Here is a 17,500-nt window from a genome sequence, read left to right as displayed (position 1 = left end):
GAAGCAAATACATTACAACAAGGATCTGGGTTTTAAAGTTGAGCCTGAGGGAGGAATTGGTGTTTGCGTTGTCTGAGGCTGAACTAGACTGTTCGCAACCACGGTGTCCTATCTGACCCTGAGCTAAGCTCCCGATCCCAGTTCATCCAAAACTCTGCTGATCCATGTTCCTAACTCACACCCAGTCCCGCTCATCCACCACCCCCTGTGCTCACTGAACCCATGTCCTAACTCACACCCAGTCCCGTTCACCCATCACTCCCTGTGCTCACTGCCTCGTGTCCTAACTCGCACCCAGTTCCGCTCACCCATCACCCCCTGTGCTCACTGCCCCGTGTCCTAACTCGCACCCAGTCCCGCTCACCCATCACCCCCTGTGCTCACTGCCCTGTGTCCTAACTCGCACCCAGTCCCGCTCACCCATCACCCTCTGTGCTCGCTAACCGACATTGGCTCCCGTTCCGGCAATGCCTCAATTTTAAAATTCTCATCCTCGTGTTCAAGACCCACTCCAAGGGCTTGAGCACATAATCCAGGCTGACACTTCCAGTGAAGTACTGAGGGAGTGCAGCACTGTCAGAGGGGCAGTGCTGAGGGAGCGCTGCACTGTCGGAGGTGCCGTCTTTTGCATGAGACGTTAAACCGAGGCCACATCTGCTCTCTCAGGTGGACGTAAAAGATCCCATGGCACTGTTTCGAAGAAGAGCAGGGAATTCTCCCGGGTGTCCTGGGGCCAATATTTATCCCTCAATGAACAACCAGAGGGCAGAGATTTAAAGTAATTGGTAGAAGGTTTAGAGGGGATTTAAAGGGAAATGTTTTCACCCAGAGGGTGGTGGGGGTCTGGAACTCACTGCCTGAAAGGGTGGTAGAGGCAGAAACCCTCACCACATTTAAAAAGTACTTGGATGTGCACCTGAAGTGCCGTAACCTACAGGGTTATGGACCAAGAGCTGAAAAGTGGGATTAGGCTGGATAGCTCTTTGTCAACCAGCGTGGACACGATGGGCCAAAATGGCCTCCTTCCGTGCTGTAAATATCTATGATTCTACGATCAACCTCTCTAGAACAAATGATCTGGGTCATTATCGCGTCGCTGTTTGTGGGAGCTTGCTGTGCGCAAATTGGCTGCCGCGTTTCCCACATTACAACAGTGACCGCACTTCAAAACAAAGTGCTTCATTGAGGTGAAACACTTTGGGACGTCCTGAGTTTGTGAACGGCGCTGTAGAATTGCAATTTCTGAAGCACCGAAAGTCTGGGGTGTAATGACAGCGTGAGTTCTGCGGGTGGCAGCACAGTGCAGGTAGTGAAGCAGCGAGTTGAGGAGCCAGGGTTTGGCAGGGCATTGGTTGGGCCAGTGATGAGGGATTCCTCCCTGCCTCTACCATCCCTCTGGCTCCCTCGCAAAGTCACCAGGAAATGAAGACTTTTAACAGGTGATTTCTAACTGCAGTTGCGAAGCGTTCTCTGAAGAAGTACTGCAGGGTGTCTCATGCTGAGCTGCTCAAGGATTGCGATTAAAGTTGAGCTGATTCAATATCCGTCTGTTCAGCAACTGAAAGGAGATAAATGAAGAAATCAAATGGTCTCCCTCACGGACCGCAGTTTCATAAATAATAAATCCCTGCTCCAATCGTGCCTGACGCACTTTGTGTTGGTTCTGTTTGTTACATCACAACATAAGAATTAGGAGCAGGAGTAGGCCATTCGGCCCCTCGAGCCTGCTCCACCATTCAATATGATCATGGCTGATGTGATATCTTCACAGAGCACAGCACACACAGCTTCCTAACATGCAGGCTGCTCTCTCAGAACTCTCCGGAAAGCTGATTGTTGTTTAATGATTAACTATGCAGCTGCAGTACACAATACGTCCACATCCACAGTGTGGCGCTACAAGCATTTCAAGCTTACAGACATTACAGCTGATATTCGACCTCAACACTTTCCTGCACTATCCCCATATCCCTTGATTACCTTAATATCCAAAAATCTATTGATCCATGTCTTGAATATACTCAACGACTGAGCCTCCACAGCCCTCTGGGGCAGAGAATTCCAAAGATTCACCACCCTCTGAGTGAAGAGGTTTCTCCTCATCTCAGTCCTAAATGGCCGACCCCCTTATCCTGAGACTGTGACCCCTGGTTCTAGACTCCCCAGCCCGGGGGGAAACATCCTCCCTGCATCTACCCTGAGGCTTACGTTCCTCTGCGTTCTGGTTGTGGAGTCAGGCAGTAAGCAGTTTATTTTAAATGGCTCTATTCTAACCTCCACTGAAACTCAGGACTCTCATAAGGACACATTTTGCCCAGTGAACGTTACCGAGAGGAAGACAAAGTAATGACACAGAATGTACGGCACGGACACAGGCCATTCGGCCCATCAGCTCCGTGCCGGTGTTTATGCTCCACACCAGTCCCTTCCCACCCCTCTCCATCCTCACTCCATCACACTCTCCTTCTATTCCTTTCTCTCTTATGTGTCCATCCAACTTTCCCCTTAACTGCATCGATACTATTCGCCTCGACCTCTCCCTGCGGCGACAAGTTCCACATTCTCACTGCTCTCTGGGTATCACCGTGTACAAACTGTCGGTTCGGGAGGGGCGTGAGCTGGGAGTGAGGGGAGGGGAGGCTCGCTGTGTAACGCCTGCCTCCAGCCCGAGACTGGCAGATACGCTCGCGAGCAATCTGAAACCACAGTTCCTGAGCTGGGACTAGCTCACGCCCGAGAGCTGATCGCAATCTGGCACAGGAGAATGAACCTGACAAAATGGAAGAGGTCTTAAAGCAAGGAGCTCTTCACGTGCAGCTGCAGCAGACATTTGGAAAGGTACAAGATGCTTTTTAAAACACATGTCTTGTATTTTCTGGGGTGTGATTGCGGGGAGGCTCGAGTTGTTGTTTTTTGGCAGCTTGAAGCAGCAACCGTGAGTTACTGTTTCAAGCTTCCTCTTAACATTTTCACCTGGAGTTTACTGCAAATCGTCACGATAAAATTCTTGTGGGATCATTTAATCTAAACTAGGCACATTTACATAAACGGCACAGTTTAGCTTCTGTGTTGAAGAGAGAAAGAACTTGTATTTCTACAATGCTTTACACCATCTCAGGATGTCCCGAAGCTTCACAGATACTCCAGTAGTTTTTTGAGGTTGTACTGTACAGAAACACAGCAGCCAGTTTGCCCACAGCGCCTTCCACAAACAGCAATGATAATCTGTTTTTAGTGATGTTGATTGAGGGATAAGTATTGGCCCCACGACACCGGGGAGAGCTCCCCTGCTCATCGATAAAATAATTCCGTGGGATCTTTTACATCCATCTCAGAGGGCAGACGGGGCCCTTGGCTTATTGTCTCATCGAAAGACGGCACCTCCGACAGTGCGGCGCTCACTCAGTACTGCCCTCCGACAGTGCAGAGCTGCCTCAGTACTGCCCACCCGACAGTGCGGCACTCCCTCAGTACTGCCCCTCCGACAGTGCGGCGCTCACTCAGTACTGCCCTCCGACAGTGCAGAGCTGCCTCAGTACTGCCCACCCGACAGTGCGGCACTCCCTCAGTACTGCCCCTCCGACAGTGCGGCACTCACTCAGTACTGCCCTCCGACAGTGCAGAACTCCCTCAGTACTGCCCCTCCGACAGTGCGGCGCTCCCTCAGTACTGCCCCTCCGACAGTGCGGCGCTCCCTCAGTACTGCCCCTCCGACAGTGCGGTGCTCCCTCAGTACTGTCCCTCCCACAGTGCGGCGCTCACTCAGTACTGCCCTCCGACAGTGCGGCGCTCCCTCAGTACTGCCCCTCCGACAGTGCGGCGCTCCCTCAGTACTGCCCCTCCGACAGTGCGGAGCTCCCTCAGTACTGCCCCTCCGACAGTGCGGAGCTCCCTCAGTACTGCCCCTCCGACAGTGCAGCGCTCCCTCAGTACTGCCCCTCCGACAGTGCAGCGCTCCCTCAGTACTGTCCCTCCCACAGTGCAGCGCTACCTCAGTACTGCCCCTCCGACAGTGCAGCACTCCCTCAGCACTGCCTCTCCGACAGTGCGGCGCTCACTCAGTACTGCCCCTCCGACAGTGCGGCACTCCCTCAGTACTGCCCCTCCGACAGTGCGGCACTCCCTCAGTACTGCCCCTCCGACAGTGCGGCTCTCCCTCAGTACTGCCCCTCCGACAGTGCGGCTCTCCCTCAGTATTGCCCCCAGACAGTGCGGCACTCCCTCAGTACTGCCCCTCCGACAGTGCGGCACTCCCTCAGTACTGCCCCTCCGACAGTGCTGTGCTCCCTCAGTACTGCCCCTCCGACAGTGCGGCTCTCCCTCAGTATTGCCCCCCGACAGTGCGGCACTCCCTCAGTACTGCCCCTCCGACAGTGCGGCGCTCCCTCCGTACTGCCCCTCCGACAGTGCTGTGCTCCCTCAGTACTGACCCTCCGACAGTGCGGCGCTCCCTCAGTACTGCCCCTCCGACAGTGCAGCGCTCCTTCAGCACTGCCCCTCCGACAGTGCAGCACTCCCTCAGCACTGCCCCTCTGACAGTGCGGCGCTCCCTCAGCACTGCTCCTCCGACAGTGCAGCACTCCCTCAGCACTGCCCCTCCGACAGTGCGGCATTCCCTCAGCACTGCCCCTCCGACAGTGCGGCGCTCCCTCAGTACTGCCCCTCCGACAGTGCGGCACTCCCTCAGCACTGCCCCTCCGACAGTGCGGCACTCCCTCAGCACTGCCCTTCCGACAGTGCGGCAGTCCCTCAGTACTGCCCCTCCGACAGTGCGGCACTCCCTCAGCACTGCCCTTCCGACAGTGCGGCAGTCCCTCAGTACTGCCCCTCTGACAGTGCGGCACTCCCTCAGCACTGCCCCTCCGACAGTGCGGCACTCCCTCAGTACTGCCCCTCCGACAGTGCGGCGCTCCCTCAGTACTGCCCCTCCGACAGTGCGGCACTCCCTCAGCACTGCCCCTCCGACAGTGCGGCACTCCCTCAGCACTGCCCCTCCGACAGTGCGGCACTCCCTCAGCACTGCCCTTCCGACAGTGTGCGCTCCGACAGCACGGCGCTGGGAGGGTGGGCCTGGATTGTGGGCTCGAATCTCTGGAGTGGGACTGGGACCCGAATGGAGCAGTTCGACAAATGTGCTGTTTATGCCATCGGTCGCTCTGAGACTGAGGAGTTAGTTTTGAGAAGATATCTCTGCTTGGCGGTGTAAAGCACTGTGTGTTTGTGTGTGAGAGTTTTACCACAGCGACTACTCTTAATGTCTGCCTTAAGTGATTCATTTTAGTAGGAAGAACGAGGAGAGGCTATACAACTAAAAGGTACATTCCTGAAGTGGGTGCATGAACACAGAGACCCGGGGGTATATGGGCACAAATCGGTGAAGGTGGCAGGGCAGGTTGAGAAAGTGGTTAATAATGCTTACGGGATCCTGGGCTTCATAAACAGAGGCATAGAGTACAAAAACAAGGTAGTTATGATGAACCTGTATAAAACACTGGTTCAGCTTCAACTGTGTCTAATTCTGGGCACCACACTTTAGGAAGGATGTGAAGGCCTGAGAGAGGGCGCAGAAAAGATTTACGAGAATGGTTCCAGGGGTGAGGGACTTCAGTGACGGGGAAAGACTGGAGAAGCTGGGGTTGTTCTCCTTGGAGCAGAGAAGGTTGAGAGGAGATTTGATCGAGGTGTTCACAATCACGAGGGGTCTGGACAGAGTAGAGAGAGAGAGAAACTGTTCCCATTGGTGGAAGGGTCGAGAACCAGAGGACACAGATTTAAGGCGATTGGCAGAAGAACCAAAGGCGACATGAGGAAAAACGTTTTTACCCAGCGAGTGGTTAGGATCTGGAATGCGCTGCCTGAGAGGGTGGTGGAGGCAGACTCAATCGCGGCTTTCAAAAGGGAGTTGGATAAGTACCAGAAGGAAAAGTATGTGCAGGGCTACGGGGAAAGGGCGGGGGGAGTGGGACTGGCTGAGGGGCTCTTGCAGAGAGCCGGCACGGGCTCGACGGGCCGAATGGCCTCCTTCTGAGCTGGAACCGTTCTCTGATTCTACGGAGCCAAAATTGCCCCCCTCCCTAAGGTCCATTACTGGGGTGGGGGGAGGGTGAGGCCTTTGCGACCGGGCGCAGGCTGATGGGCCGACACATCAGAAATTGCCCCCGAGTTGGGGGCGGTGAAAATGGGTTCCCGTCCCACCTGTATTGCCTCTCCGTCGGGCATGAGCCGCCCCGTCACTGCCCAGCGGCGACTCCTTTCTGCCCTGCGAGAGAAAACACCCCCACGGGAGCGACCCCCGGCGGGTAGCTGCCAGTGGCTGGATGGCGTCTGGCCTTAAAGTGCAGGGGTGGGGGGAGGGGGGGCACTGCCGCGGCCACCATCTTGTTTTAATTCTGGCCGCTTGAGCATCCTCCGATTTTCATCGCCCCACCATCGGTGGCCATGCCTTCTGCAGCCTGGGCCCCCAAGCTGGAACTCCCTCGTTAAATAGTGTCAGCCGTGGCTCAGTGGGCAGCACCCTCGCCTCTGAGTCAGACGGTTGTGGGTTCAAGTCCCACTCCAGGGACTAAAGCACAAAGATCCAGGCTGACACTCCAGTGCAGTGCTGAGGCAGTGCTGCACTGTCGGAGGGGCAGTGCTGAGGGAGCGCTGCACTGTCGGAGGGGCAGTACTGAGGGAGTGCTGCACTGTCGGAGGGGCAGCACTGAGAGAGTGCCGCACTGTTGGAGGGGCAGTACTGAGGGAGTGCCGCACTGTCGGAGGGGCAGTACTGAGGGAGTGCCGCACTGTCGGAGGGGCAGTACTGAGGGAGTGCTGCACTGTCGGAGGGGCAGTACTGAGGGAGCACCACACTGTCGGAGGGGCAGTACTGAGGCAGTGCTGCACTGTCGGAGGGGCAGTACTGAGGGAGTGCTGCACTGTCAGAGAGGCAGTACTGAGGCAGTGCTGCAATGTCGGAGGGGCAGTACTGAGGGAGTGCTGCACTGTCGGAGGGGCAGTACTGAGGGAGCGCTGCACTGTCGGAGGGGCAGTACTGAGGGAGCACCACACTGTCGGAGGGGCAGTACTGAGGGAGCGCCGCACTGTCGGAGGGGCAGTACTGAGAGAGTGCTGCACTGTTGGAGGTGACATCTTTCGGATGAGACTTTAAACCGAGGCCCCGTCTGCCCTCTAGGGTAGATATAAAAGATCCTGTTGCACTATTGGAAGAAGAGCAGGGGAGCACTCCCCGGGGTCCTGGCCAAAATTTACCCCTCAATAAACATCACTCAAACAGATTATCCGGTCATTATTACATTGCTGTTTGTGGGAGCTTGCTGTGCGCAAATTGGCTGCCGCGTTTCCTCCATTACAACAGTGACTACATTCCAAACAGCTACAGTAAAGCGCTTTGGGACATCCGATGGCCTTGAAAGGCGCTATAGAAATGCAAGTCTGTCTTTCAGTGAGTGTGAAGCAGAGTGTTGCGGATATGGTGATACACACTCTCCCCCTTGCCCCCCAGCTCGAGATCGCTGGTCGTTTTCATCGTTCCCGGCAGCTGGTGCAAATTGAATGAAAGTTGCTGAGGAATCAGCACCAACCGTTCCTTTACAGCGTGTATTGACAGGGGTGTAACTCACTGACCAATCTTTCCACTCTTGCGTTAGTTGCCGCCTTTATTTGGAGGATTGAAACTGAAATTACGATGAATTTAATTTGGGTGGAACAAGCCGTTCTCCCCTGGCATTGCTCCCTGATCCTCTGGGTTCCGGACCACGGGAGCAAAGTTACACTCACGCCCTTTCTGTAGCTCCGACTGGGTAAATCCCGGCTCACTGTTGCTGGGTCCAAATTGATGAGGTCAATCACAGCGCAAATTGCGACTGTCCCGGGTTAATGACTGGCTTTCCTTCCTTTTTATCAAATTGCTTTGAATCTGTAACAAAGTGTGACCCTGAGTGTGTGAGCTCAAGAGTGTGATGGGCACGTATGCTGGATCCAGGACACACACATGCACACACACACACACACGCACTCACACAAACACACATACACACACACACACACACACACAAACACACATACACACACACACACACACTCACACAAACACTCACACACACACAAACACATAGACACACACACATACACACACACACTCACACTCACACACACATATTCTCACAAACAGACATACACACACACACACACACACAAACACACATACACACACACACACACTCACACAAACACTCACACACACACACACACAAACATATAGACACACACACATACACACACACACACACTCACACTCACACATACATACTCTCACACAGACATAGACACACACACACACACACACACACACATACACTCACACACAGACACATAGACACACACAGACACATAGACACACTCACACACACACACACACACACACACACACATACACTCACACATAGACACACACAGACACATAGACACACTCACACACACACACACACACATAGACACACTCACACACACACGCACACACACACTCACACACAGACACATAGACACACACACACACATAGACACACACACACACACACACATACACTCACACACAGACACATAGACACACACACACACATAGACACACACACACACACATAGACACACACACACACACACACACACATAGACACACACACACACATAGACACACACACATAGACACACACACACACACACACACACACATACACTCACACACAGACACATAGACACACACACACACACATAGACACACACACACATAGACACACTCACACACACACACACACAAACACACACACTCAAATGCACAGGCACAGGCACAGATATAGACTCACAGATCACACATGAATGGTTTAAATTTCTAATACAGTTGGATTTCTGTTTGCAAATACAAACTTGGTGTGTCGGAGATGCCGTGCTTAGCATGAGAGGTTGAACCGAGATGCTATCTGCCTGATGCAGTGGTTCAGGTGGATATTAAAGATCCCATTGCTGTTTATGGGAGCTTGCTGCGTGCAAATTGGCTGCCGCGTTTCCTACATTACAACAGTGGCCACACTTCAAAAAGTACTTAATTGGCTGTGAAGCGCCTTGGGGACATCTGGCTGTGGTGAAAGGCGCTATATAAATGCAAGTCTTTCTTTCTCAAGCCTCCCAGCCAGAAATAGATGAACGAATCACTTATTTCACTGCTGTTTGTGCAGCTCCAGGATATTTGTCTGACAATCATTGCACTTTTCGAATAATTCAATGTGTGAAGCACTCTGAAATATTTGAAGTGAAAAGTGCAACATAAGCAGGTTTGTAATAATCCAAACAACCCAGTTAAAGGACATCTGATTCTGAATCAAAGTAAACAAGGCTTGAGGAAGTCTTTCTCGCTGCTGGCAATGTGGAATGAATAGCACCGAGGCACAGCACTGAACTGGATTCAATTTGGTTCTCGAATCATCACCATCATAGTTGGTCCCTCAAAACGAGGATAACTTGCTTCCACGCCAAAAAGGATGAGTACACAGGTGTTTCAATGAAGGACCTAATATTCCAGGTCCCAAATTACATCCTGAAGGGTGGAAGATGCCTGTGCGTGGATTTTTTTAACGTGGGGTGACCGTTGCACACCAGCCACCACATGGGCTTGACAGAGTTAGGACTTGGTCCAGTGGCAAGGGTTAACCAGGACGACTGGAGACCTGCTCTGCTGCACGGGCCTAGTGCGCGCGCGCACATATCGCAGTGTGGGCTGGGCCCGTGCTGCCCCTGGGCCCAAAATCACGCCTCCCCTGGGCCCCGATCACATCCCTCTACAATCTCTCGCCGCTCCTTCGCCCCGACCTCGCCGCTCCTGCTGTACCTGCCCACGCTCCAATCACCGACCTGGACCGTGATGATGTCACTCTTCGCTGCCGTCGCCCTCCTGCACCAGCTCGCGCCGTGCCTTGCCGTGGTACACCGCCACGCTGCCCATGGCCGCCCCTCGCCGCTCCTTTTATGGCCCCGACCTGCCGCTGGTGTTCTCACGCCGGTCGGGGCCTCCGCACTGCTCCCAGGCTCATGAAAGGAGCAGAGGTGCGGCTTCTTGAGTAATGTGGCACTGAAACTGATCTGCTTCTCCAGGAACATTTAACAACTTTGCATTTCTGAAGAGGAGCGAAAGGACTTAAAAAGAACATAAGAAATAGGAGCAGGAGTAGGCCATAGGGCCCCTCGAGCCTGCTCCGCCATTCAATAAGATCATGGCTGATCTGATCATGGACTCAGCTCCACTTCCCCGCCCGCTCCCCATAACCCCTCATCGTTTAAGAAACTGTCTGTTTCTGTCTTAAGTTTATTCAATGTCCCGGCTTCCACAGCTCTCTGAGGCAGCGAATTCCACAGATTTACAATCCTCCAAAATATATTCCAGTGAAAAAGAAGGGCGGCAAGAGAAGTGATAACCAGCTGTGGATAACCAAGGAAATAAAGGAGAGTATCAAATTAAAAACCAATGTGTATAAGGTGGCCAAGGTTAGTGGGAAACTAGAAGATTGGGAAAATTTTAAACGACAGCAAAGAATGACTAAGAAAGCAATAAAGAAAGGGAAGATAGATTACGAAAGTAAACTGCCGCAAAACATAAAAACAGATAGTAAAAGCTTTTACCGATATATAAAACGGAAGAGAGTGACTAAAGTAAATGTTGGTCCCTTAGAAGATGAGAAGGGAGATTTAATAATGGGAAATGTGGAAATGGCTGAGACCTTAAACAATTATTTTGCTTCCGTCTTCACAGTGGAAGACACAAAAACAATGCCAAAATTTGCAGGCCACAGGAATGTGGGAAGGGAGGACCTTGAGACAATCACTATCACTAGGGGAGTAGTGCTGGACAGGCTAATGGGACTGAAGGTAGACAAGTCCCCTGGTCCTGATGAAATGCATCCCAGAGTATTAAAAGAGATGGCAGAAGTTATAGCAGATGCATTCGTTATAATTTACCAAAATTCTCTGGACTCTGGGGAGGTACCAGCGGATTGGAGAGCAGCTAATGTAACGCCTCTGTTTAAAAAAGGGGGCAGGCAAAAGGCAGGTAACTATAGGCCGGTTAGTTTAACATCTGTAGTGGGGAAAATGCTTGAAACTATCATTAAGGAAGAAATAGCGGGACATCTGGATAGGAATAGTGCAATCAAGCAGACGCAGCATGGATTCATGAAAGGGAAATCATGTTTAACTAACTTACTGGAACTCTTTGAGGATATAACAAGTATGGTGGATAGAGGTGTACCGATGGATGTGGTGTATTTAGATTTCCAAAAGACATTCGATAAGGTGCCACACAAAAGGTTACTGCAGAAGATAAAGGTACGCGGAGTCAGAGGAAATGTATTAGCATGGATAGAGAATTGGCTGGCGAACAGAAAGCAGAGAGTCGGGATAAATGGGTCCTTTTCCGGTTGGAAATCAGTGGTTAGTGGTGTGCCACAGGGATCAGTGTTGGGACCACAACTGTTTACAATATACATAGATGACCTAGAAGAGGGGACAGAGTGTAGTGCAACAAAATTTGCAGATGACACTAAGATTAGTGGGAAAGCGGGTTGTGTAGAGGACTCAGAGAGACTACAAGGAGATTTGGATAGGTTAAGCGAATGGGCTAAGGTTTGGCAGATGGAATACAATGTCGGAAAGTGTGAGGTCATCCACCTTGGGAAAAAAAACAGTAAAAGGGAATATTATTTGAATGGGGAGAAATTACAACATGCTGTGGTGCAAATGGATCTGGGGATCCTTGTGCATGAATCCCAAAAGGTTAGTTTGCAGGTACAGCCAGTAATCAGGAAGGCAAATGGAATATTGGTCTTCATTGCGAAAGGGATGGAGTACAAAAGCAGGGAGGTCTTGCTGCAACTGTATAAGGTATTGGTAAGGCCGCACCTGGAATACTGCGTGCAGTTTTGGTCACCTTACTTAAGGAAGGATATACTAGCTTTGGAAGGGGTACAGAGACGATTCACTAGGCTGATTCGAGAAATGAGGGGGTTACCGTATGATGATAGATTGAGCAGACTGGGTCTTTACTCCTTGGAGTTCAGAAGGATGAGGGGTGATCTTATAGAAACATTTAAAATCATGAAAGGGATAGACAAGATAGAGGCAGAGAGGTTGTTTCCATTGGTGGGGGAGACTAGAACTAGGGGGCACAGCCTCAAAATACGGAGGAGCCAATTTAAAACTGAGTTGAGAAAAAATTTCTTCTCCCAAAGGGTTGTGAATCTGTGGAATTCTCTGCCCAAGGAAGCAGTTGAGGCTAGCTCATTGAATGTTTTCAAGTCAAAGATAGATAGATTTTTAACCAATAAGGGAATTAAGGGTTATGGGGAGAGGGCGGGTAAGTGGAGCTGAGTCCACGACCAGATCAGCCATGATCTTATTGAATGGCGGGGCAGGCTCGAGGGGCTAGATGGCCTACTCCTGTTCCTAATTCTTATGTTCTTATGTTCTGAGAGAAGAATTTTCTCCTCATCTCTGTTTTAAATGGGCAGCCCCTTATTCTAAGATTATGCCCTCTAATTCTAGTCTCCCTTATCAGCGGAAACATCCTCTCTGCATCCACCTTGTCGAGCCCCCTCATAATCTTAGACGTTTCGATAAGATCACCTCTCATTCTTCTGAATTCCAATGAGTAGAGACCTAACCTACTCAACCTTTCCTCATAAGTCAACCCCCTCATCTCTGGAATCAACCTAGTGAACCTTCTCTGAACTGCCTCCAAAGCAAGTATATCATTTCGTAAATATGGAAAGCAAAACTGCACGCAGTATTCCAGGTGTGGCCTCACCAATACCCTGTACAGCTGTCGCAAGACTTCCCTGCTTTTGTACTCCATCCCCTTTGCAATAAAGGTCAAGATTCCATTGGCCTTCCTGATCACTTGCTGTACCTGCATACTATCCTTTTGTGTTTCATGCACAAATACCCCCAGGTCCCTCTATACTGCAGCCTTTGCAATCTTTCTCCATTTAAATAATAACTTGATCTTTGATTTTTTTTCTGCCAAAGTGCATGACCTCACACTTTCCAACATTATACTCCATCTGCCAAATTTTTGCCCACTCTCTTAGCCTGTCTTTGTCCTTTTGCAGATTCTGTGTGTCCTCCTCACACATTGCTTTTCCTCCCTCTTTGTATTGTCAGCAAACTTGGCTACGTTACACTCAGTCCCTTCTTCCAATTCGTTAGTATAGATTGTAAATAGTTGGGGTCCCAGCACTGATCCCTGTGGCACCCCACTAGTTACTGGTTGCCAACCAGAGAATGAACCATTTATCCCGACTCTCTGTTCTCTGTTAGTTAGCCAATCCTCTATCCATGCTAATATATTACCCCCAACCCCGCGAACTTTTATCTTGTGCAGTAACCTTTTATATGGCACCTTGTCAAATACCTTCTGGAACTCCAAATACACCAGTTGCATTGCTACATCGTATTAGACAATCCCTCGAAATCGAGGAAGACTTTCATCCACTCTAAAAGTGAGTTCTCAGGTGACTGTACAGTCCAATACGGGAATTACAGTCTCTGTCACAGGTGGGACAGACAGTGGTTGGAGGAAAGGGGAGGGTGTGACAGGTTTGCCGCACGCTCCTTCTGCTGCCTGCGCTTGATTTCTGCATGCTCTCGGCGACGAGACTCGAAGTGCTCAGCGCCCTCCCGGATGCTCTTCCTCCACTTAGGGCAGTCTTTGGCCAGGGACTCCCAGGTGTCGGTGGGGATGTTGCACTTTATCAGGGAGGCTTTGAGGTGTCCTTGAAACGTTTCCTCTGCCCACCTGGGGCTCGCTTGCCACGTAGGAGTTCCGAATAGAGCGCTTGCTTAAGGAGTCTCGTGTCGGGCATGCGGCCAATGTGGCCCGCTCAATGGAGCTGGTCAAGTGTGGTCAGTGCTTCAATGCTTGGGTTATTGGCTTGAGCGAGGACACTGACGTTGGTGCGTCTATCCTCCCAGTGGATTTGCAGCGTTGGTGGTATTTCTCCAGCGACTTTGAGGTGTCTGCTGTATATAGTCCACGTCTCTGAGCCATATAGGAGGGCGGGTATCACTACTGCCCTGCAGACCATGAGCTTGGTTTGAGGTCCTGGTCTTCAAACACTCTCTTCCTCTGGTGACCGAAGGCTGCGCTGGCGCACTGGAGGCGGTGTTGGACCTCGTCGTTGATGTCTGCCCTTGCTGATAGGCTCCCAAGGTATGGAAAATGTCCAAGGCCACACTGTGGATTTTGATGACCTCATCTTTCTTATCTGGAAGGAGGAGAGAATGCCGGGAGATCTCAGAGATTGCCGTAATCGTGGCCATCTTCAAAAAAGGGGACAAGTCTGACTGCGGTAACTACAGAGGAATCTCCCTGCTGTCGGCCACTGGGAAAGTCCTCACAAGAATCCTCCTCAACCATCTTCTCCCTGTGGCTGAGGAGCTCCTCCCAGTGTCACAATTCCATCCACTACGGCGAACAACGGACATGATCTTCACTGCGCGACAACTACAAGAGAGATGCAGGGAACAGCACCAACCCTTGTACATGGCCTTCTTTGACCTCACAAAGGTCTTTGACACTGTCAACCGAGAGGGATTACGGAGCATCCTCCTCCGTTTCGGATGCCTCCAAAAGTTTGTCACCAGCCTCCACCTGCTCCACGATGACATGCAAGACGCGATCCTGACCAACGGATCCACCACACACCTAAATCCATGTCCGGACCGGAGTCAAGCAAGGCTGTGTCATTTCGCCAACCCTCATCTCGATCTTCCTCGCTGCAATGCTCCACAAGCGCCCTGCTGGAGTGGAACTAAACTATAGAACCAAAGGGAACCGGTTCAACCTTCGTCGCCTCCAGGCTAGATCCAAGGTCGTCTCATCCGCTGTCATCGAACTACAGTACATGAACCAGACTTGCGTCTGCGCACATTCAGAGGCTGAACTCCAAGCTTTCATCAACACCTTCACCGAGGCGTACGTGAGCATGGACCTTATACTAAACATCCGTAAGAAAAGGTCCTCCACCTACCTTCCCCCCGCCGCACAGCACTGCCCCCCCCCCCCCCCCCCGCAGGGTCATCATTGCATTGCTACAGCACTTTAGTGTCAGCCGTGGCTCAGTGGGCAGCACTCTTGCCTCTGAGTCAGAAGGTTGTGGGTTCAAGTCCCACTGCAGGGACTAGAGCACTAAAATCTAGGCTGACACTCCCAGTGCAGTGCTGAGGGAGTGCTGCACTGTTGGAGGGGCACTACTGAGGGAGTGTTGTGCTGTCGGAGGGGTAGCACTGAGGGCTGCACGGTCGGAGGGGCAGCACTGAGGGAGCGTTGCGCTGTCGGAGGGGCAGTACTGAGGGAGCGTTGCACTGTCGGAGGGGCAGTACTGAGGGAGTGCTGCACTGTCGGAGGGGCAGTACTGAGGGAGTGCTGCACTGTCGGAGAGGCAGTACTGAGGGAGTGCTGCACTGTCGGAGGGGCAGTACTGAGGGAGCCCCGCACTGTCGGAGGGGCAGTACTGAGGGAGTGCTGCACTGTCGGAGGGGCAGTACTGAGGGAGTGCTGCACTGTCGGAGAGGCAGCACTGAGGGAGTGTTGCGCTGTCGGAGGGGCAGTACTGAGGGAGCGTTGCACTGTCGGAGGGGCAGTACTGAGGGAGTGCTGCACTGTCGGAGGGGCAGTACTGAGGGAGTGCTGCACTGTCGGAGAGGCAGTACTGAGGGAGTGCTGCACTGTCGGAGGGGCAGTACTGAGGGAGCGCCGCACTGTCGGAGGGGCAGTACTGAGGGAGTGCTGCACTGTCGGAGAGGCAGTACTGAGGGAGTGCTGCACTGTCGGAGGGGCAGTCTTTCGGATGAGACGTTAAACCGAGGCTCCGACTGCCCTCCCAGGTAGATGTAAAAGATCCCATAGCACTATTTCGAAGAAGAGCAGGGGAGTTCTCCCCGGTGTCCTCAATTAGCATAAGAAAAACAGATTATCTGGGTCATTATCACATTGCTGCCTGTGGGAGCTTGCTGTGCGCAAATTGGCCGCTGCGTTTCCTATGTTACAACAGTGACTATACTCTAAAAGTAATTCATTGACTGTAAAGTGCTTTGAGACGTCCGATGGTCGTGAAAGGCGCTATAGAAATGCAAGTCTTTCTTTCTTTTATCACACCTCGCAGGAGTGTCACAGAGCACTTCACAGAAGGGGATTACACGAGGGAGAACGGAGTAGAAGGATATGTTGATGGGGTTAGAGGGTGAGATGGAGAGGGGTGGGAGGAGGCTCGTGTGGAGCATAAACACCGGCACGGAGCAGTGGGGCCGGGCGGCCTGTTTCTGGGCTGTACACTCTGTGTGATATATGAGTAATTTTAACAGGTCAATGAGTTCCATTCATGGCAGTAAACATACTCCAAGGAGCTGTATTGTTCCCACAATATCGTGAGATAAAATACCCACCTCTACCACAACAACAACTTGCATTTATATTGCAACTTTAACAGTGCACATCCCAAGCTTCACACAATCAGGCAAAACATCAACACTGAGCCAAAGAAGGAGACGTTTGGACAGGCGACCAAAAGCCTGGTGAAAGAGCTGGGTTTTAAGGAGCGTCTTAAAGGCATAGAGAGGGTTAGAGAGGCGGAGAGGTTTTGGGGCCCAGGCAGCTGAAGGCACGGCCACCGATGGTTGAGCGATTAAAATCGGGGGATGCGCAAGAGGGCAGAATTAGAGGAACGCAAAGGTCTCGGGGGGTTGTGGGGCTGGAGGAGGTTACAGAGATTGGGAGGGGGCGAGGGGCCATGGAGGGATTTGAACACAAGACTGAGTCAATCAATCATAGGCAGTACCTCGGCATTGAGGAAGACTTGCTTCCACTCTTAAAAATGAGTCCTTAGGTGGCTGAACAGCCCAATACGAGAACTACAGTCCCTGTCACAGGTGAGACAGATAGTCGTTGAGGGAAAGGGAGGGTGGGGCTGGTTTGCCGCACGCTCCTTCCACTGCCTGCGCTTGATTTCTGCATGCTCTCGGCGACGAGACTCGAGGTGCTCAGCGCCCTCCCGGATGCACTTCCTCCACTTTGGGCGGACTTTGGCCAGGGACTCCCAGGTGTCGGTGGGGATGTTGCACTTTATCAGGGAGGCTTTGAGGGTGTCCCTTGTAACGTTTCCTCTGCCCACCTTTGGCTCGTTTGCCGTGAAGGAGTTCCGAGTAGAGCGCTTGCTTTGGGAGTCTCGTGTCTGGCATGGGGACGATGTGGCCCGCCCAGCGGAGCTGATCGAGTGTGGTCAGTGCACTGTTTCAAATTTAAATCACAGGTCCAGTGGAGATATAACAGGTATTTGTCAGCTCAACTTGATATGTACTGACCCCAAAATCCAGTCCCAATATACACTGAGCAGAACTGCAGTGGGAATGAATGGGCTTTTGCAAAACCTCTCCCTTTGAGTGGGAACAGCCACCAGGAAGTTGT

At 51.9% G+C, this 17,500-nt stretch overlaps 1 protein-coding gene across 1 annotated transcript in view; it reads left to right on the top strand.

Annotated features, from left to right (window-relative positions):
* The first annotated feature begins 2,778 nt into the window (after positions 1 to 2,778).
* The window catches only part of LOC139234777 (docking protein 2-like), a 59,187-nt gene continuing 44,465 nt past the window's right edge, over positions 2,779 to 17,500 (top strand). Inside the window, exon 1 of the mRNA XM_070865468.1 lies at positions 2,779 to 2,838. Within this exon, the coding sequence (XP_070721569.1) occupies positions 2,779 to 2,838 (60 nt within the window). The remainder of the gene's footprint in view (positions 2,839 to 17,500) is intronic.

Source organism: Pristiophorus japonicus, chromosome 22, assembly GCF_044704955.1.
Source record: "Pristiophorus japonicus isolate sPriJap1 chromosome 22, sPriJap1.hap1, whole genome shotgun sequence".
Lineage (NCBI taxonomy): Eukaryota > Metazoa > Chordata > Chondrichthyes > Pristiophoridae > Pristiophorus > Pristiophorus japonicus.
Note: the sequence above shows the minus strand (reverse complement) of the source record. Positions and strands in the feature narration are given on the sequence as shown.